The sequence below is a fragment of the Camelina sativa genome, chromosome 20, assembly GCF_000633955.1.
Source record: "Camelina sativa cultivar DH55 chromosome 20, Cs, whole genome shotgun sequence".
In the NCBI taxonomy this organism is placed as follows: domain Eukaryota; kingdom Viridiplantae; phylum Streptophyta; class Magnoliopsida; order Brassicales; family Brassicaceae; genus Camelina; species Camelina sativa.
Window position 1 is genome coordinate 6,621,000 of NC_025704.1, and position 22,278 is coordinate 6,643,277.

The following is a 22,278-nucleotide window of genomic DNA, read 5'->3' on the forward strand; positions in this document are numbered from 1 at the left end:
ACGATTTTGTTGTGTTTATCACGGCAGACCCACATATATATGCACCTTCCAGTTTGCTTAACATGCAGAGCAGCTAAACAGCTCGACTAATACCACACTCAAAGAGTAACCAACTGAATTGACCATACATACTCAACCCTATAAACGAAATTGAGAGGGATTGACCATACATACTCAATCCTATAAACGAAATGGTTGACACACATGCTTCGAGATCCAAAGATCCAAAGATACGTACTCAATCAGATAGATTTCTCAGACAATTGAAAACAAAAGAACAACCAAAACTATTGACATCAATCAAAACTATTATTTGCTGGACCACCACCAACAACAACAACAGCAAAAGAAAATAAAATTTCAAAATTGACATCAATCATTGAATTAACAATGCTAAAAAAAACCCACATTCCCATCTTTCAAAAGTCTAAGAAATTTCAAAGAACCTGGGAAGCGAAGAAGGTCCGAATTCCGATCAAGCTGGGAGCGAAGAAGGTCCGAATTCGCGGCAGCGGAGAAGCACATGGGGATCGTCGGAACCCGCCGAAACCGAGCAACCACCACGGAGCCCCGCCGATGCTCGTCGTCACCAATTTTTGGTCTTCTTAGAATCGATTTCGAAGAAGAATGAGAGAAAATAATATTTTCCGTTCTCTCAAAAAATTTTCAACCAATCACAACACAGGAAACAAAGAAGAACTCGGCTATGGATCAGTTCTATCCCAAGATCAAAATTTTTGATCTAAGCACACTGTTTCGTTTTTTAATAATATAATTGGATAAGAACATGGTAATTGTTATCCCATTAAATATAAATTCACGTGTACGGAGCTTAGTAAATTACTAAATTATAGTTACATTTTTTTTTATTTTAGCAGCTGAGTAATAAATAATCTATTTGAATGAGTTAAACTGTTTCCATATGCTTAACTGTTGTTATAAAATCCGCCTAAAAAGTAAAAACTTACGACTTATAGGTTAACCGAAACTTACGACTATATTAGTATTTGTTAGTTTTGATTATTTATTATTTTACACGAGAGAAATACAAAATCATATTAAAAGCCGAGAAATGTGTGATATGTTCAGAGATTCAGTGATTTACGATAATGATGATCAAATAGATTCAAATATCTATAATTCTATATAAGTGCAAATTAGTACATAACAACGAGTCAACGAGTAACGACAATGGGTGCTTCAATTTGAAACAAAATAATGATCTCCGAAGCAAAATAGTACTAGTATTTTTTATCGCATTTATACAGTATATAATACTTTTTTTCTTTGGTAGGAAGTATATAATACAATATAATAATGTATGAGGTTCGCTAAGTATTTTTAAATGATACGATGATGTAACTATGACTGGATATATATTTTCAATCAATGTATATATCATACCAATAAGAATATTCGTGTTTTTTTCAAAATAATTCGACGTTATGTACGTGTACAATATCTTTAATATATATATAGAGCTTTTCCTATTTATAGGTATGTTACGTACGTAGTAGCTGAGCATACAAAATTACAGTTTTCTAAGGTTTTAATTTTGGTATGATGGTCTAGTATAGGCGATTTCTCGAGGAAACCCTTGAGGAACATAAAGAGCCGATAAATGTACTATAGTAAAGCATTAATTGGTAAATGGTAAACGGTTAATGTAATCAGATTATTTTTTTTCTTGATCCTGTTACATTACATGACTTGGTACTCCTTAAAAAAATGTAGTTTTCGACTCGAACGGTACTTGATATTATGACTGTGAAATGAAACTATTATTACCTGCGGGTAAAATTCGGAATCAGACATGTATGTAACTTCTTAAGAGTTAAAACTAGCTAGTTCTCTCGTTACTTTACAAACAATGACATTGTGATCCCGATTCCCGAATATACGCATATATCAATTTTTGGCAAATAATGCCATATCTTACATAGAAGTTCGCTTAATATTCCAATTAGCATATAATGGCCTCGAGGCTCTCGACAACATGAGGGTTGAAAATTGAACTACCATTACATTATAAAACTGTGTTATAGACGATAGTTAGGGGGTCGACACTTCCATGGATCTATTCAAAATGATTAATGTTTGATTATTATTATTTTTTAACTCTGTAAGAAAAAGAAAAAAACAGACTTTCCATTAAAAAAAGTGCTAGTATTGTATATTTGTGTTATAACGACCATAGGCTAGCGGGATTAATTTAATTAAAGGTAAGAAAGATATCTTAAACAGCTTGAAAATTCAAGTATTTTTCTCTAGTTTCACATAGTTGTAATTTCTAAACCGGTTCGAGTTGTGACTTGTGAGTGATAGTAGTATGAAACCATTAAGAACGAGTTTTTGTACGAATTTATAGAAATTATCGGAGCTTGGTGTTTGATGAGTCCCGAAGACAGAGAGAATCAAATCATGGGAACTCGGCCCAATTTATGTTGCTTTCCATGCATTCTCACAATAATTTTATACTCCCTCCGTTTCATAATATAGGATGTTTAGAGAAGTTTTTTTGTTTCATAATATAAGATGTTTTCAAGTTTCTATGTAACTTTTAGATTAGTTTAATACTTTATATTATGCAGTCTTATTTGTGATTGGTTAAACTTTTTTAAAGTGGTCATTTCTTAAACTGCGTGTTTTACTCAAAACATCTTATATTTTGAAACGGAGGGAGTAGTATATCTTTATTTATAACACTAAATAAAAAGAACAAATACCTAAATTAGAAAATGTGAATTCATTTACTAATAAATTTGAGTGACTTCTAAGCAAATCTGAACATTTCATTGCTAAAGTTGTGCCTAAAACTAAAAGTATCCTAGAGTAGTGTATGCACTTAATTAGGTTGCGTTCAATGATGGATGTAAAGTACGATGGTAATAGTGCCATGAATACGTACATTAAAGTTCATACATTTCAGTGATGCATTTAGGAGTTGGTACGTACTACGTAGTTATTGCAGAGTTGGTATGTTCAGAGCCGGCTCAAACTTTTCTTGCACCTTGTGCCAAATTTTTTTTTTCTCCTAATTTACAGGTCTTATTTTTAGATTTTCAATATTTTGGGGTTTTTTTTGTCAAAATATGAAACATTGAAGAGCGTAAAGACCTTATAATTTTTTCTAAAATATTGTAACATGGTGCAAATGCACTTTGTGCACTGGGTCATCGCCGGCACTGGGTATGTTAGTATAATTTTAAATATTCAAATAGTTTAATTTCACACCTTTTTAACTTATTTATTAGTATCAGCTTAACTCTTTTTTTTTTGGTTCAAATCAGCTTAACTCTCTGTTTCGTTTTTTTTTTTTTTAAACATCTTGTTGTGATTTTCCGTGCGTTTGAACTTTTAAAGTATCAGCGTCGTTCACGCCTATTACTCTCTGGTGCTGCCTTTGGCGTGACTTTGTCTTCAAAAACACTTTGCACGTGCATTCGACTCTCAGATCGCCACGTCGGAAACTGAGATGCTCTCTTTTTTACATAGGAAGATAACAAAAAATAATGGAGAAGAACAAAAGAAGAGTGTAAACTCGCTTCGCCGCCAGGCTGCACACACATCAGTAGTCGTCATTCGTATGTTAATCATTCGTTCTGCTGCTTTTTTACTAACTTCACCAATTATATAGTCACACGTATTATATACGTACTCAATAGCTCGAACCAATAGCTTGTGTCATGTGATGAACTGGATGAACCGGTTGCGTGTTGGACGAACCTTTTATTAAATCATCTTTGATGTTGAGTTTTATTTTTGGTTTTAGTGTTAATTTTAATCTTGAGTTACCAGAAGGAAAATAATAATTTTCTATGAATCAACCACAGAAAGAAAAAAACCAACTTTATAAATACATAATGCAGAATCATAAAACGATTGTCATTTTGCACCAGCCTTAACCAAATTTACGTATTGTTGAAATTGTCTTTTTTTTTGGCTCGTTATTGACTTATTGTAACTTATCTATAAAAGGAAAAGAAAAAATAACGCTTTGAGATTTTGCACCGGCCTTTCAGCGCAGCGCATACCACCAACTCTAACCGCCCTTGACAACAACCTCCATCCACACAAACCACATTCACACAACAACAATTTAACAATAATAGTGACCATTTCTTTTATTTTGTCAATACTGATTATTATTATAAAAAAAATAAACTTATGATAGTAATCACACAACATTAAAAAAAAAAAAAAAAAAAAAAAAAAAAAAAAAAAAAAAAAAAAAAAAAAAAAAAAAAAANTTTTATTAGATTTTTTTTTTTTTTTTTGTCGTATCTAGTTAACTCTCATGATAGCAACTTCGTAGAGTTCTTGACATAAGATCTAGTAGCTTTTTATCTGATATTTGTAAATTAGAAGGAGAAGCTTCTTCGTCTGCGTTTGCGTCTGAATCGCTGCTGCTACCGCAAATCTTTTCGACTTGAACACCAATATCTTTAGCAAGATTTTCAGCACCATCTTTAGAGAGAATGGTGTCGAAACTAATGTATCTACCAAAAGCGGTTTTATTACCCAAACCTTCCCACAAGCATACGTGAGCTTTAGCCAACTTGTTCACATCCATTGTCGCTAATATTCCGTGGTTATACATCTCTTTTGCTCCTAAATTTTTGCATAAGAAATTGTAAATAAATCAATCAAAATCAACAACTTGTGTTAGCTGTCTTTGTTTCTTTATCGAATGGACCACCCGTGAACTACGTACACATATATGATAAATTGATAATACTATGTATATATAATATAACATTGTTTTTGGACGGTTGCTTAAGTTTGGATTCATAGTCATTATTTTATGGTTCGTTTTTATTTACCTTTGAGATAAGCCAAGGTTGAAGTGGAGTTATGGTTGAAGAAGTCAGGACCAGTTATAAGAGCAGGACATATAGTTGCAAGCTTTAATCCTTTTGAGTCTGCGATTCTCCACGCAGCTTTCTCTGCTTTCAGTTTTCCAAGTGCATACCAAAGCTGTGGAATTAGTGCAAAGAGTGTTGTTAATTATTATGCTCTTCCTATAAATGTTTTGAATCCAGCTAGAGCTAAATTATGTGAAAATTATGATTTTAAAATTTTAGTAACCTTATTATCGATACAGAGTTGTTCATCGCTCCAGCTCTCCTCGTTGATAACAGAGTGATCAAGATTGTTTAAAGAACTGTTTTGCAAAGCACATGCTAAGAGAGATGATGTGAAGACACATTTTCTCACTGACGCTGTTCTTGTGCACGCTTCTATTACACTCTCGCTCACTTTTGCTTCTAATTCCGCCATTGATTTCTGCAAAAACGTTAACGATGAAAATGGGTTATACTTCCATGTGGCAACTTTAATCGTTAGAACTAGTAATTAAAAAAAAAAAATTAAGACAGATTGAAAATGACAAATAAATATCTATATATAAAACTCCATAATAGGAGTAGCTAGTACTTTTACACAAAAAGTAGGTACTGATTTGTTTGTCATGTTATAATGATCTCATGGTGGCCTGATTTTGAGAAAGCAGGGTTTTGGGTACGTAGACGTTTCAATGAATAGTAGGCATATAAGGGGGTATGCGTACAATTCACATCGTAATCAGACACTTACACAAACCCTTTTCTAGATAGATGTCCCTGTCAGTAGGTAGACAATGGTAGTCCACAGTAACTCTCATAAAATAAATTAACCTATCAATCTAGAAGTGTAGAAATTTTCATAATGTTAATTAAAATACTACATGACTCTCTTGTGGATCAGGTGGTTGAGGATGGAATTTGTCAAATTGTCAACAACAGAAAGAAAAAATCACTCAAAAAAAAAGTTTAAAAAAAAAGTTTCAATCTATTAAAAAGGAGAAGTGTTGAAATTTCACAATGCAAGAGTTATCACTTAAGTTATGAAAAGCTATAAAAATCTTCCAATGTCAATTGGTTGAAAATGATATTTCTTTCCACAAAAAAAAAAAAAAGAGAAAACAGAACCCAAGCAAGGAGACAAAAAGATGGTACAAAATCTAGATTTTCGAAAGCAAAAGATTTAAGAGCATTGAAATTTATGGTTGAAAAAAATGTACTTGTCCAACAAACATTCAGAAAAAGTAAGGTACTTGCTACGTGTGACAAGAAATAAGAACGAACCTACCTCAACTCATAACCACTTTATTAACAAAAAAGAAGGGCCACTAAAAGGTATTCTAGAAACGAAACCTTGGACAAATCATCTCTAAAATACTCCTTCTGTATCATAATACTTGATGTTTTAGAATTTTTACATGAATTAAGAAAAACATTTAATGTTTAGCAATAAATGTATTCTTCATTTATAATAACATATTTTTATAATTATTAACTAATAGTATTTCATCAAATTTTTAAATTCTCATTTAATGATTCTTGAAATTTGTAATTTCTTAGTATTAATTGATAAAAGTATACAGAAAATCATCCTTTGTGATACAAGAAAAAATTCTAGAACATCAAGTATTCTGATACAGAGGGAGTAAAATTTAAATATTCTCTTAATTTGACACACATCCACGAATCTACACATTCTCACCTGACACGTTCGCCACTTAACTGTGTGTTTATTCAAAACGAAACAAAGAAAAATTCTATCTGAAACCTTATCTTTCTGAATAATAATACTCAATAAATAGCATGTCACGAAGAGTTTTAAACTGGATCAATGAAATGAAACTACTAACTACTCAAGTCACACTCATGTGCATTAAGTTCGGTGTCGTCGTACTCGTACGTACTCATGAGTATACGTATCTCCATAGTTACACATAACACAGTGTCTAGAGGTAGGATGTATGAAAATGAAACATACCGAGTATCCTGCGATTCCAGCGGGATCCACGAACGCACTGGTGTGGAAAACGCCAGCACAACCATCAAACTCTCGATCTCTGTTAACCGTGAAACCACTGACGTAATCCTGTTGTTAAACGACGCCATTTCAGCGTCAGCTTCCATCTCACTCACTTTCTCTTTATCCTCTGCATTTTCCAAGTGGTGAATTAAAAATCAAACTTAATTCCTCAAAAAGACTTAATTGGACAATTTCTGTAACTCCAAGCAGAATTTGCAAGAGTTTTTTTTTTTTAATTTTACTTATTCTTTTTATACACAACAGACTTTAGTTTTTTACCAAAAAAAAAAAGAAACTTAGATAAGTAACTCCAGGATCCAAGCATTAATTCGTTAACATATGTACTATTGTACTACTACTAATTAAGAATTTAATCTGTTAATATTGAATTAAAGCAAGGAAGGAAACAACATCAAAATACCAAAGGAAACTGAATCAAAATAGTGATTAATTTACCAAATCGATCGAAGAGTAACGATTAAAATTTACCTGGACAATCAACGACGATTCTTACGGAGTATCCATGAACAAGAAGCCGTTTAACAATGGCACGACCAAGGTAAGAGACACCACCAGTAACACACACCAATCTGTTTCCAGCGTCAGAATCTAGATCCATCGCATTTCTTGATTTACCACCAGCACCACCACCACCACGAGAGCCTCCAAATCCGTCGTCGTCTCTCCTCCTTTGCACAGCGGCACACATGAAATCCTTAAGCTCCGCGGAGAACGTTTCTGTCGCACGTACAATCCTCATATCCGGAAACTAAACAAATGAAGGAGAGTTGAGATTACTCTTCTTTTGTTCACTGTCTTCTCTTTATGAATCTTGTTTCGTTGGCTCTTTTAAGTTCACAGAAGGTAGATAGAGAGAGAGAGAGAGATACACAGAGGATAAAGATATCTGGAAGAAGTTATATATATATAGAGAGAATGAACAGAGGCCGTTACAAATCACACGAGAAAAGTTTGCCAAAGAGTCTTGATATTTCGAAGAAAGACAAGTGTAATAATAATAGTTTGTTGTTAACAAACAACAAAAAGACAAGTGTAATAGAAATCATCTTTATCAGCTCGGCTTGGCTTCCTTTTATATTATACGATCTCATCTACGGTGTATATCTATATTTTTTACCTATATTACCAAAAAAAAATGAATTTTTTTTACAGACATGTAAAACATTATGAATTTTTTTTTTTAAATCACCTAAAATATCAAGTTTATCAAACATGTAAAATATTATGATTTTTTTTTTATATCACCTAAAAATATCAAGTTTATCAAAAACAAAATTCATGTTTTTATCGTATTATATAATTGTAACCGAAGTCTTTTTAGAAGATTATGTACTTGCAAAGTTATATTGGTTTTTTTTTTCCACTTACATTACAAACTACAAAGTCAGATAGGTTACAAATAACACAATAAAAACAATTAATTTAGTGAGAGTGGATTTAAACTATAATCGAGTCGCCGTATTACATGACTGGTTTACTTTGAGTCTACGTGTTTTCGCTCCAAACCGGTTCTTACGGTCAAACTAGTTGACCCTTGATAATACGACGACTAACTGGGTTAATTTGAGGACAAAGAGACTTTACTAAAATGTTCCTTATCCAAGTAAATTATTGTAGTTTTATCTAAAATTTTTATAATAAAATATATTTTTATTATCTGGCAACAAAAAACAGGTTTTTTTTGCCAGATATTAAATAAATCATGTATTTTTTAAGGATTTTTTCCTTTTTTTTTTCTTGTATGATATATTGAGCGTAATTTAAATGGACAGGAACTAGGAAAAAAAAAATGAATGTTATGAAATTAAATAAAATGTTATGACCTACCTGCAAATAACTATGGAATGTATAATACATTTGCATTTTGTGTGACTAACATATAAGTATATAACTATAAGCATATTAGCAGTTACTTAAAGTGCATGTAGATGTGGACATACACATAACATTATATATTTGATGCCAAATATATATATATACGTACATATGACTACATGAGTTTGCAAATATATTATATTAGCAGTTACCAATGAATTGGTGTCACATAATTGACATATCTTCTTTCATGAATTCATGAACACATCACTGTTTTCGCTTGGTATAAATGAATTTTGGTGTGCCTGGTGTCATAGAAATATAAAATATGTTTCTTGTTTCGTTTTGGCACAGAAAACATGATTTAACCATGCATAATTGTACGCTTATATGATTTAATTTTGACGTGTACAAAATTCTCATGTTTACAAATTTCAACAGCGCAGTCTTTCTTTTTAATTAAACGCAAGTGAATGAATTGTGCAACACATTGTCACCAACTCTTACTGCTTTATTATATGGTTGCTAGAATTTCTTTAATTTTTTTTTTACAAAAGTATAACCTTGCTCTTGCTTAGAAGGTCTTGTAAGGCCAAAAACAAAAGGGCAAAATCTAACGCTCATGAAATCATTAAAGCTATTCCACGATCAGCTTCACGATTATTATTAATTTTTATTTGATGTCATCTTAAGTAAACCTAATACCACCATGGAGAATAGTAATGAATATATATGACCTTTTGAGAAATTCTAAAGATCATAACAATATGATCCGTATAAGGAATTGAATTAGAAAATATTATGCTTTATTTTTTACTATACTAATCACAATCAAAATAGAAAATATTTATTAATTAATAAAAATTGACTATCGTAGTCGTCAGCTTCTTAAGCCCACTTTTGGTCAAACAATTAACGAGTGGGGGGAAAAATGAAGATGCAGAGAAGAGTGGTCAGATAAAAAATTCTGGTTTTGGGTCAACTTAACATATGCTCTCACCACGAACTTACTTTATTTAGGTCATGGTAAACGCTCAAATAGGGTAATTGGTCAAACATTATTGCGTTTGGTTTTTATTTGACGAACATATATTGTCCCATCAATTTCAATTCAAATATGACTTACGACAAACATGATTGTATATATTTTCTTTTAAATAATAGAATTAATGTACAAGTCGTCGTATTTGAGTTACTATTAAAGAAATCATGGTTCTAGTCGACAACACTTTGGAACGGTTAAAAACTTTAAAAAGTAAATGATAAATGTTACTACTTAAACTATAAATATGTAAAATGACATATTAGCACGAAATAGTGAAACCGTAGAATGGTGCAACATAAACTACAGTTACACACATACTTATTTGATTATTAGATAACCTGTGGATAGACAAATGAAATCAAAAGAATTCGAAGACCCACCAACCTTGTTCTAAAACAAATCATGATGCTAGCAATAGAAAATATATTATTATCACGAAAAAAGTGTTAATAAACATATCCTAAGATTTGAAGGTAAGACCGTAAGAAAAAAAAAACTGTATTATATCAGCATTTGTTATTTTAACTGAGAAAAGGCTACTAAACGGCTCGGCTAAGAGGAAAATTGCGAAAATTAGGACAAGGCACGTGTTGAATGACCCAGCAGGCAGGCACGGACCCGTGATTTATTACTCTCGGACAAATGAGATGGGTAGTTTGATGGTGTGTACTGTGTCGCTAATAAAAGAGGCCTGTTTCGGAATTACTAAATGAATTGGCCTTACGTGGAAGCTTCTCGTTGGTAAGTAGCCTTGTTGGCCGAGCCACCTGGTTGGTCCGGTCCGGCTGCGTAACAACCGGTTTATACCGTATTTTTATTTTATTTTGTCGGCATACCGCATTTTATATACAAACCGTCTCAGTCAGTCACATGAGAAACATGTACATTTGTTTTACGGAGAAAGTTGTAGGTTTCGTTTTCAGTACAATTGTGGCTATTTATTGGTTGCAAACTTGCGACCATATATTTTCATCTCATCACACCACTTATGAAGAGGTAGGTTTGGGCATTTTGATTATTCAGCTTGGATTATGGCCGTAGGTTCTATTCTCGGATTTAAGATTTTTTTTTTTTTTTTTTCCAACAAAAAAATTAGCTCAAACAAGCCAATTTGGTGGGAAATCGTTTATAAACAAAATGTGGTACGGACTTACACGCGCTTGGCGTGTTAAAGAGTCCGCCCTAACATTAGCATTACGAGGTACATAAATTAAAGAAAATTTAGGATTTAAGATTTTTTTCTATTTAAAATTTAGGTTCCATCCGAATAATTTAAATACATTTATGATAAATGTCGTAGATTTCGTTTTCAAATATTTAAGGCTAATTTATTTGTTTGTAAACCTGTAACCATATTTTTACCCTATATATATGGGATGATTGGTTTGGATTTTTTAATCTAATACTTTAGAGAGAAAAAAGAAACACAGTTAAAAGCTTTAGATACTGTATAAAAAAAACTGATATTAACAAGAACAAAATAAAATAAAATAGGATAAGAAAAATTAGGAGACTTGTAAAATAAAATAAAGCGGCTAAGTAATTAAAGTACGATTGGTAAAAATATAATTTCTTAAGACTTTAGAAAAAAAAAAAAAAAACCTCTACAGTCTCCACCAAAGTTCCTTAAACAAAAGAAAAAGAAAAGGTTCAAATCCATTAATTTATCGTCTTATAGAAACAGATATCATGGAGAAAAAAGGACTATTGGGCTTTTTGTTATCAAGTGTTAGTGGACTTCTTGACTAGGGCTTACTATCTCTTAGAGTTTTTCTCCAAACGCTACCGTTTTGACCGGAGACCAAAACGCTTTTTGCTTTTCTCTCTTCTCGTCGGGTGAAGTCCTCCGGAGGCAAAAGAAGAAGAGAGTAGCAAAGAACTAAGAATGGAAAGCTTAGACACTAATTTTCCTGTGCGCCATAGAAAGATCTCCTTTGAATGTAAGGTAATTTTGGAAAAAAAATCTATCGAAATAAATTTCATTATTGGGATTTTGCCGAGATCAAAAAACACAGTCAGATCTCTCGAGAGAGTAATTTTTTATAGTGTTTGTTTTGAAAGGGAAACAAGACAGAGATTGTTATCTGCAGCTATGAAGATCATATCCTTGTGAGTGTTTCTTCTGTGTGTGTATCAGTATGATGATGAGAGGTTTACTTATTTTGATGTTTTTATGGGAACCTCATCAACATATATAACTTTGTTTTTTTCAGGTCATAGCAACACAGATTGGAGCCTTGGGAACTATATTGCATGCAAGGTCTCTCTCATAATATAATTTCATCATTCTATTGTCTTTGTTGCTTCTTCTTCAGGAGTAACATCTGAGTTATATGATGCTTCTTCTTAAGGAATGATCTAGTCATCTAGAGTAGTAGTGTTGTTGAATTTGTTCTTTAGTCTCAGTAAAATCTGAACTAGTTATTGTTTATGCTTCTAAGATTATTCTTGAGGAATGAAATTGCGTGTGCTTGATTTGCTTGGTCTCTATGACTTTAGCGATGATCTATATTGGTTAAGAAAATCTCTGAGTGATGTGTTTCTTTGTTGACAGGAAGGAAGAAGGGATGTCTGTTGAACCAACATTTAGTGTTTCAGTGATATTCGGAAAGCGAGATGAGGTAAAAAAAAAATATCTTATCCTACTTTTTAGTACATTCATAATTTCATATCAGCTAACTGAAACATTTTTTTGCCCATTATGATGTTTCTTGAAGCCAATGCTGACAGCGACTGCTCGAAGACTCATTGAACACATAAGGTCTCTCTCATCTTTCTCATTCCTTTATTGTTTTCTGTTGTCTGATTAAAGATGGAACACTAGGAAGTGATCATCATCAAACTGTCATAGTGATGCCATCTCTTTTGAATTCTTCAGTTCTGTTGTTCCCTCGAAGCCTCTGGTTCTTTCACTGGGCCTCAAAGATCATTCTTCGGTACATAACATTTTCTTAGAAGATTTATTTGATTCCTGGAATAATATACGAAAATAAAAAAAACAATGGTACTTAGAGATTCTGTGTGTGTGTGTTATTTTTGTAGGAGACGTTGAAGGAAATAGTTGCGACTGTGATTGAGAATCGCATTTGGTAATGCACTTTTGTAACAATTTAGAAGAGGATAGCGAAAAGATGTTTTATGTTTTACATTGATTTGGACAAGTTGTGTTAATTATTAAGAGACTTTTCAAACAAACCACAATTACATTTTCTTCACACAGAGAAACATAATTAAACAAAGAAAATAATAGTGTTTTGTATTCATATCACATTATAGATTACACACAAAGGTGGCTAAAAGGCAAACAGGGATAACCTCCCCCCAAAAAGAAGAAAAACGTTGTCGCAGTTGGCACATAATAATAAGGAACTTGTCAAATAAATTATACAGCCAATAAATATAGAAAACACACAAATTTCTCTCTTTCTTCTTTGCGGTGAAAGGGGAATTTTGTGTTTTTTTGCTCAAGATCCCTAGTTTCAACCCTGAGCCTATGACTTGTTCTTGTCTCAAAGGACTTATGAGACTCAATCATTTCTGTGTGTTAATGCATTCAACTGATTCTCCAACTGCAGAGCATAAGCAAAATATCATCATTTAGTAGTACGATGAATATGTGAAGTTTGTATCTCAAAATCTGGGCAATTGGTAAATTACTAAGTTTGTTTATTCATTACTGCCTATATGTTTATAAGATCCTATCTCAAAAGCAATTGATAGTGAATGAAGTTTATATGTTCTCATAAGACAAACCTGCCCATTTCTCTGCTTTTGTCTCTTTAGTTCTTCTGCTAGGCTCGAAAAGCTGCAAGATCAAAAAAATGTAAAGAAAACTAGTAATTTACTGTTGATGTTAAGTAACAACAGGAACGTTTTAGCTTGGTCATATAATCAAGCTGAGACATTTCATATTTAATTTCATGATTAGTAATCAGGATTTTGGTGAAAGAAAGAGATGGCTACAATATGTACCTTTGTTGTAGTAGCATGACTTGGGACTGGAGTTCTCTCTCTCGTGGCGTTGCAGGAGGTGTCTACATAGAGATGATATCAAATCTGGTTTAGTAATATGATCTGATTTGATGAAAAATTTAAAAACAATCTCCTTTTATTCTTCTTCTTCTTTTACCTGCAATAGCTCATCGACGCTTGTCTCAGGTGATCCAGGTTGCTTGGCTACGAAATGGAGACAAAAACAAACTCAGATTATTTATGTTGAGTTATTCTACAAAAACGGAATATAAGATCCTAGGGAAATCAATCTGATGATAGAATTATTAGTACCAGAGGTTTGCTCCACGTATTTAATTAGTCTCAAAATCTCTTCCTGCCAAGAGAAGAGTATTTAACTAACGCGAGTAATGACTGTAAAAGTAAATTCCCTTATGGTTTTAAAATTTACCCGTTGCATGGCGTTTTGCTGCAAAATCGACTGAACTGATGGGAGGATTGAGGCCGACGTAGCATTGAGGGAGCTCGGGCTGCTTGACCCTCCACCAAATGGTGTGAGTGTAGAGTTTGTTGGTCCCTAATTGTAACAAAAACAGAAACACATCTTCAGTTTTCTCAGACATAATTAAAAGTGTTCCACACATTGCTCTTTCATGGTATCTTCAGTTTTCTCTGGAAAGACTATATAGTTTCAACGAAGATTAATAAGCACATGAAGGTTATAGACTACAGTACTTGTTATACCTTAGGACTCAGATCTGCTGATGTGACCTTAAACCGTCCCTTGTGCTCCACATGCGGGACTTCTGTCGTCTCGTCCACTACATAAAAACATATTTAAATTGAAGAATCCACACGAATTACATGTAGACTAATGACTAATGAGCATATGGGAGATTACAGGAATCTCTCTTTGTGCGATACAATGATCCACTGTAGCTCCGTTCTGTTTGATATCTACGCTGCTGAAACTCCCTGCAGAAGTAAGTCAAAGTGGCTTCTAACATTAACTCATCATTCAAGTGCATAGACCAAGAGCTTCAAAATCAATGAAGCATGTTTACATAGGTTGAAACACTAAAATAAGTACTGAGAATCCTAACCTGTCAGCATCATTTGTGATTCTTTTTGGAGAAAAGGTACTCTCTGGTATAATTGAACCGCTCAAAAACTTTTTCTGTTCGGCAATTACATGACGTGGTAATGAAGTGTTTTGCGCAGCAGTGTCCTCTTCATTCGTGGTATTGGCCAGAGATCCTATGGAAGCCTTTGTTACAAACTGTTGTCCAGAATTTACTAGATTTGCTTCTTTCCAATCAGGAGTAGTTGCGTTATCCTCGTCCTCGTTGATATCAAAGCAGCCTCTGCATCATCGCACAGGTAGAGAATAAAGTTTAATCCTTCGTTTAAAATTCAAAAACGTTGTAGCTATTCAATACTATACAGAAACCCTTGGAGCACATTTATCAAACTGTTATATTACTCAATGAAACCATCATATGTGCCAGGTGCATATAGAGTTTCAATACGATAATATCCTAACATGTAGGACCTAGAAAATAGAGACATAGAGAATGTGATGTACTTGAGTGCTTGAAGAGGCTTGATTGGAAATGAGGCGAAAGAACTATCTAGATCATGAATATCGTTCAGTTCGTCCTGAAACGAAAAAAGGAAACAAAGCAAGACCTGTTGAGTTGACAAAAGATCACCACTTTATATGGATTCCCAAAAGCAGGCAAATAAGAGTATAGAGAATCGTTTTAAATCATACATCCTGACTAGGAGCTGTTGCTGAGCTGCTAGCCCTTTCTGGGGAAAGTACAGATTCTTCCTGTCTTTCACATTGCTTTCGGTTGAAGTCGGGCTCTTCAGCATGTGAACTATCATCATCCGAGATCTACAAGGCTAGCAAAATTAGTCCCCTATCCTATAGAATTAACTAAATTAGAAAAACTATTAACTTACAAGGGCAGCTTGAGTTTTTAGGTCCTCGAGATTAAAATTCCAAGCGCTTATTCCCCTTATATATTCTTGCTGCAGAGAATTTAGAAAGTTAATTTAAAATTAATTCAAACACATAATTAAACTTAACTACGAGAAGATGTTTTTGCATTTCTCAGGATAAAAAATTTAGCAGCTTAAAGACTTATTGCAGAATATTGTCCAGAAGAGGGGTGTGAGTCCTAATCCTTGCCTGTGATAAGTGCGCTTCATATTCAGATTTGTTTTGCATTAGGAGATCAGCTTCCTTTGACTGAAAGAAAGAATTCACATATCAATCAAGCTTTTCCAGCAATTTCCTTCTCAGCGTGAGACATAATGAGTTTGGAGGATAGGCCAGAGACCTTTATTTGTCTATAGCGATCACCTAATGGAGGAAGACCATTTAGAATTGTTTTAACCAGGTAATCAGGTGGACGTGCTTGTTTGAAAAAAGGGTGTTTCAGAAGTTTTTCTGAAGTTGGACGCTTCTTCGGGTCCTTCACCAGGCATGTACCCACCATTTCCTTGAAGGCCTGTTAAGGCAAAGCAACCATTAAGGAAAGAATACACGACAAGCTAAAATGATACATACAAATTGTGACCACTCACGCACTTTTGAGAATCTTTTGTCTCTCTCGTAGTCAAGTCCAGGAGGTGCATTTTGTAACGTCATCAGCAAAACCTACCGGTGATTATCAGAAAATGAATACACAAATAAGTAGCGGAGAGCAGTGAAGATTAATACAAACCAAATAACATCATCATAACTTTACCTTCATTGGCGGATACTTGGAAAATGGAGCATGGCCATGTGCCAGTTCAAGTGCGGTTATTCCAAATGACCATACATCTGCTCTGTGACAGGGAAATATATTAGACAAAACACCTGCTTAACATGGTGGGGAAGTAATTTTTTTAGTATAAATGCAGAATTTATAATTTATATTCGCTTACTTGAAATCATATCCATGTAGTTGCTGCATGACTTCAGGAGCCATCCTGTGCAGAAACAAGCATTAATCAGAATTTTTGTCTAAGATGTATTTACATGTCCACAGAACATGGCATTACTAAAGAGTACCAGCATGGAGTCCCAACAAATGTATTTCTGGAACGTTGTCTATCTCCTGTATCAAACATGCAAGCTGATACTCCAAAGTCTGCTAACTTAACGGCACCATTGGAGTCCAATAAAATGTTTCCAGCCTGCAAAGGACGCCATATGTATTGATAAAGACGATAAGACATTCCCACCACTTAATAGAGGCGAGCAATCAACCGAAACGGCATTCATCGAGCGACAATTGAGGAATGTACTATACTACAGGATACTACAGGGAGATAATGCAAGCATATACCTTCACATCCCTATGAATATGCCCATGAGCATGAAGATATACAAGAGCTTTCAGAGTCTCACGAAGTAAAGTAGCGATAACAGGTTCCTCAAATCCATCTTGATACGAAGACTTTATTATATGGAGACAGGATCCTCCAGCCATGTAAGGCATCACAACCCAAAGCTGGTGTCCAGTGGTAAATGAGCAATGAGCTTGCAACACATTTGGATGGTTGATCAGACTCATTGTTTGCACTTCTCTCCGGATCCCATCCTACAAACAATTCAGTTCTTATTCATTCGGATCAACAAAGACACGAAATCCCTGGGTGTTCATAACTACAATTTGACAGATTAAATAGGTGTTTTAAGGCAATTGAACTACGATTAGACTCGCTATATGAAGTGGTAAACCATGAAATAGGTAAAATAGAAATAAGAGAAGGCTAAAAACTATATTTGAAAATACACTCTGGCAAAGACCTACCAGATCGTTGTTGCACTTTTCCAGATCAAGAACCTTGATAGCAACAACCACATTAAGAGGTATACACAAAGCTCGGTGCACAGTGGCACTGACACCATCTCCAATTTCTTCACATAACTTGTAATCTTTTGCATTGAGAGGAAACTTTTTCTCTGAAACCGACTCCATTATTTTCGTTTTTGTAGATATGCTACACACCTTCGACCCCGTTATGTTTCAAGAAATTTACAAGAGAGGTCGACAAACGAGAGCATCAAACTGTGTGTGGTTTCTTCCAATTCGCCAGCATTTTACTATTCTTCAACACCGAGCAAATGCGGAAACATCATCAATTCCATAAACACCCAAAAACATAAAACTTATCTGCACAACAGAGCGATTCCAGTCAAAATGAAGAACAAGTATATTCATGTCATTCAAATTGATGGCACAGCAGAATCCAAATCCGAAAAACCTATCAATCAACTCATAAGCATCTTCTTCCGGGACACAAAGCATCTAGAATGTTACAAATTGATACCAATTTTATAACTCATAGTTTCCACATTCGTTCTCGTTGCTAAACAACTTAAGAATTCGATTTACGCAAAATTTTTAACCAGACATCTACAAATATAGAAGCGCATTAAGATTTCTTCTACGCCGCACAATTGATCATCACCATATCTTTCAGTCAGATTTGAGGGAAAAAAAAAAAAACTAATCATGGAAAATATAAACTAAACAGAGATGAGGAAGAGAAACAAAATCTGAAAAATCCTACCATTACAGAAACGAATTCGAATTCGAAAGCAAAAAGAAAAAAGAAAAACAAATCTGGGAGAAGAAACAACGCTGACCTCAAGTCAAATCAAAGGCGGCTTAACTTAAGCTGAGTTCTCCTTGTTGCTGCTGCTGCTGCTGCTTCTTCTATTATGCAGAAAACGAAAGCGACGTAGACACCGCCGTCGATTGCGGCAGAGCTTAATAATCTGCGATCGATCCGCTAAAGGAGACAAAATGATTTGAAATTGGAAGCACGAGAATAAAAATTAAGAATCTCTCGCTTTCTAATCTTCTCGTTATCGACTTCTTCTTTCCTCTCCAGTCCTCCTCTTCCTTGCGTTGGCGTTAGCTTTTCTGTCGTCTGGTTTTTGCTTAGCAGAAAGAATCTCGAGGGGGGGAGCTAAGAGAAACGGTTTAACCGTGTCAATATCAATAACCGTGTTTACTGGTTTAAATTCTTTACCGGTTTTTTCGTTCAGATTGACCAATTCACAAAATTAGAGGTTTATTGATTTGGGATTTGAATAGAGTTTTAAAAACTTTAAATGTTTGTGTAAAATATGTTTTTGTTAGATGAAGATTTTGTTAAACTCTATTAAAGTTTAGTGTTATTAGTATGTGATTTGTAAAAAAAATATTTAAATTCTTAACAAATTTGAGTTATTGGATACAGACTTTTATAAAATCAATAAAAGTTTTGTATTATTCAATTAAAACAAAAAAAAAAATCTAGGATTGTTAGTGAATTCAATTATGATGTTATTTGTTCATGATTTTATACATTTTTCACAAAATAAAATCATAGAAAATATCACAAAAATACAGAGATTGTGCGAGGACTTTACAAGATTTTTTAAAACTAATTAATAAAACTATAAAATACTCTCTAACAATTTCATTTATTCATTTTTGATGATTTTACTGAAGTCTTCAGAATTCTTTATAAATGGAAATCCAATAACATCTCTTAGTCGAGTTGGACGGTTGTACGGTACAACTTATACCTTTTTCACTTTAGATGTTATATAGTATTTTTATAATTTCTTGTATTATTTTCAAAAAATTTGTGACTATTAATGTCATTCCTAGATGAGATCGAATAGTACCTACATATATATAATTTAACAAAACTATTTCATTTTCAGATTGATGTAGTAAATGAATTATCATGATTCATGACCTAGCCAGTTTACCGAGTGCTGAACCGAACTTTCGATTTGTTTCCGGTTCTGTGAATCGACAAATATCGTACCAATACTCTAAATTAAGAAGAACAAAAAAAAAAAAAAAGAAAAACATATCGGGCTGGCGAAGAGATGATTCATGATTGATTCACAAGGAGGAGGTGTTGCTGGGGTCAACCCCTTGTCTTGATTGGGTGGAAATTGCTTTCACGATAACTATTTTATTTATATAAAGCCAATAATAACCAAAGAAACAAACCAAGTCTTTGGTTAAAGTAATTTAACTAAATTCGTTAAAAAAACTTGCTAATTAGCGAAGAAAAAAAAAACTAATAATTTAACTGAAGTCAAATAGTTTTGCATAAATTTTTATTACAACTGATGGTTGATGACTTGATGTTGACAAAATTAAACTTTATTACAGTTGAAAAGAAGGAAAAGAAAAAAGAAAAAAAAAAGTTGATTGCAATTTCCTAAAATCGTGCCTTCGCATGTGCTTGGAAAATAAACATGGACAACATAATTCTCAGATTTTAATTGTATACTTTTTATGATGGAAATAACTCTTTTTATATATGCTCTAAAAATTTCTCTATACATGAATATAAGCTTGTATTCGAGAGAACATGCCAATTATAATGTTCAATAATGATCTTGTTCCAGGAGATGGATATTAACAAGTGGACTAATTAATGCTTGTTTTGTTATGCCCAACTTGAGTCGAACAAGACTGCATAACATACTAGATAATAATAGTATGGAGGGTCCATAAAAAAAACACTCCTTCTGTTTCAATATAGTGTTTGAAACAAACAAAATTTGAAATTAATAATTTAAAACAGCAAACAGTTTAGACCAAAAATAATGATATATATATCATTTGGTATATATGTAAAGTATCATTTGGTATATATGTAAAGTAGTTGTGATTTGGAAATTACGTTCAACAGAATCAAAGTTTTATATAATTATGGTGTATCGATCTTTTTAAGATTTGTTCTTGTTGGATTCAATATAAACAAACGCAAGAATAAATGTATTTCATTTGTCTTTTTTATTTTGTTAACCATTTTTCCCGTAAATCTTTATAATCTTCTGTGTTTTTTTTTTTTTATTATTATAAAATGTCTCCACCAAGTCGTCAGCCTTGACCCGGCAATTCCGAAAAACACGATGATTAGTACTATTTTATTATAAAAGAAAAAAAAAAGTAACTAATCCTTAAACAAAAGACAAGAAATAGATCACGTACGTTTCCTTGTCAAAGCCGCCTCCTCCTCTTGGTGCACAAGTAAACCAACTACATGATCACATCTATATATACGTAAACACTTACGCATGGCACATTCGATTCACATATATTTTATATATATATATATATATATATATATACAAATACACACAGCAGAGTCAAGTCGTTTCAAGTTTATGAACAGAGTCAAGAATACAGAATTATTTACACATAGCAGCAGCGAAGAGCATATCATGACAATGCAAGATTTATCCTCTACGGTTTCGTTTAGCCCTAGCTTCAGTGTCTACGCTTCCGGTGACCTAGTCGAAGCCGCCGTTAGAGTTGTCCGCGAGTCCGAGAGTTATAATTATTCCGTTAAAGTTGACGGCGAAAACGACAAAGAGTTCGAGTTCGAAACATTACCGTTAGGTGACGAGAGCTTCTTCCATTTCCCGACGACGACTTTGAACCGATCATCCGACGATGATGACGTGGCAGCAGGTCGAGTCACGTCTAAGGATCTTTTCTACGGTGGATGGAGTGTTGATCCGCCTCTATCTTCGCCGTCTCAATCGCATTCATCGTCGGATTCTGACGATTTTTCGGAGGAAATGTCTCCGAGAAGATGTTTCTGGAGTCCGATCAGGTATCCGGCGAGAGGAGATGGCTTGAAGACGAAGAGCAAATCTTCAAGCGAGCAGAGACGGTGTCGTTTCAAGGAGCTTCTGAGGAGAAGCCACAGCGACGGAGCTGTTTCGACCTCTAGCGCTTCCAAACGGTGCCGTTTCAAGGATCTTCTGAGAAGAAGCCACAGCGACGGCGGTGGTGGCGGAGAGGGGTCTTCGACTTCGCCAAGCGGTAATGGCTCGCCGGTAGTGAAAGGGAGGAATAAAACGATGTCGTATAAGCCTGAAGTTGTTCAGAGAAGAAAGTCTTATTTACCTTACAGGCAAGATTTGATCGGCGTTTTCGCCGGGATGAGCAGATTCCGTCATTAATTAAAGTTTAATTAAGCATCTCCTAATTTTATTTTATTTTTTAATTACCATGATAAATTTACAAAGAGGTCCTCGTTTGCTTATAATTTTTCTTTTTTGACCATGTAAGACTTTTTTTTTGGGTGCTATTGAACTCCAAATATACTTGTGTTTTTGACATTTCCACACTTTGCCATGTGTAAGTAAGACTTTCGAGGAAATAGAGTGTTCACGAAAGGAAGAGTTTATTCCAGTGACATTCTTGAATAATTCTGTGGGCCGGCGATTCATTGTCATACAAGCACTTCAGTCCATCGGTCGTCTATATAGGTTGATTTTGAATACGGCTAGAGTGTCCTGATGTCTGATGATTAGGTCATATTGGTTATGATTTAGTGGATTAAACAAGAGATTCTGACATAGACTAATGTTGTGAACTTGTGATGCATGATTCTCTTAACGAACCATGATTGTTGCTACTAAACAGGGAAATATTCACCGTTAGCGTAACTTAGTTTTGGTTTCGCTTTTATGATGGTTTCTTTCTTGGATCTTTCCCCACTTTCCTCACAATGATCAAGAAAATACTTTTTTTTTTTTTTTTTTTTTTTTT

At 33.9% G+C, this 22,278-nt stretch overlaps 3 protein-coding genes and 1 pseudogene across 3 annotated transcripts; 2 read left to right on the forward strand and 2 right to left on the reverse strand.

Annotated features, from left to right (window-relative positions):
- Positions 4,257-7,868, reverse strand: LOC104769709 (annotated as a pseudogene).
- Positions 11,538-12,957, forward strand: LOC104769710 (proteasome assembly chaperone 3-like). Its single transcript, XM_010493982.2, has 7 exons — positions 11,538-11,687; positions 11,804-11,851; positions 11,956-12,002; positions 12,297-12,363; positions 12,460-12,503; positions 12,621-12,678; positions 12,785-12,957. Exons 1-7 carry the CDS (start codon positions 11,628-11,630, stop codon positions 12,833-12,835), a joined length of 375 nt encoding a protein of 124 aa, XP_010492284.1. The 5' UTR covers positions 11,538-11,627; the 3' UTR covers positions 12,836-12,957.
- LOC104735490 (serine/threonine-protein kinase BLUS1) lies at positions 12,973-18,676 on the reverse strand. The gene is made up of 21 exons (XM_010493983.1): positions 18,345-18,676; positions 17,506-17,868; positions 17,038-17,292; positions 16,761-16,885; positions 16,634-16,678; positions 16,453-16,534; positions 16,293-16,361; positions 16,042-16,212; positions 15,891-15,950; positions 15,662-15,730; positions 15,468-15,593; positions 15,279-15,352; positions 14,797-15,057; positions 14,595-14,668; positions 14,438-14,514; positions 14,145-14,270; positions 14,027-14,069; positions 13,872-13,918; positions 13,715-13,776; positions 13,496-13,547; positions 12,973-13,311 (listed from the first exon to the last, which is right to left on the reverse strand). The coding sequence occupies exons 2-21, from the start codon at positions 17,671-17,673 to the stop codon at positions 13,270-13,272; spliced, it is 2,028 nt and encodes a 675-aa protein (XP_010492285.1). The 5' UTR covers positions 17,674-17,868; positions 18,345-18,676; the 3' UTR covers positions 12,973-13,269.
- Positions 20,724-21,845, forward strand: LOC104769712. The gene has a single exon (XM_010493984.2). The coding sequence runs from the start codon at positions 20,793-20,795 to the stop codon at positions 21,684-21,686; it is 894 nt and encodes a 297-aa protein (XP_010492286.1). The 5' UTR covers positions 20,724-20,792; the 3' UTR covers positions 21,687-21,845.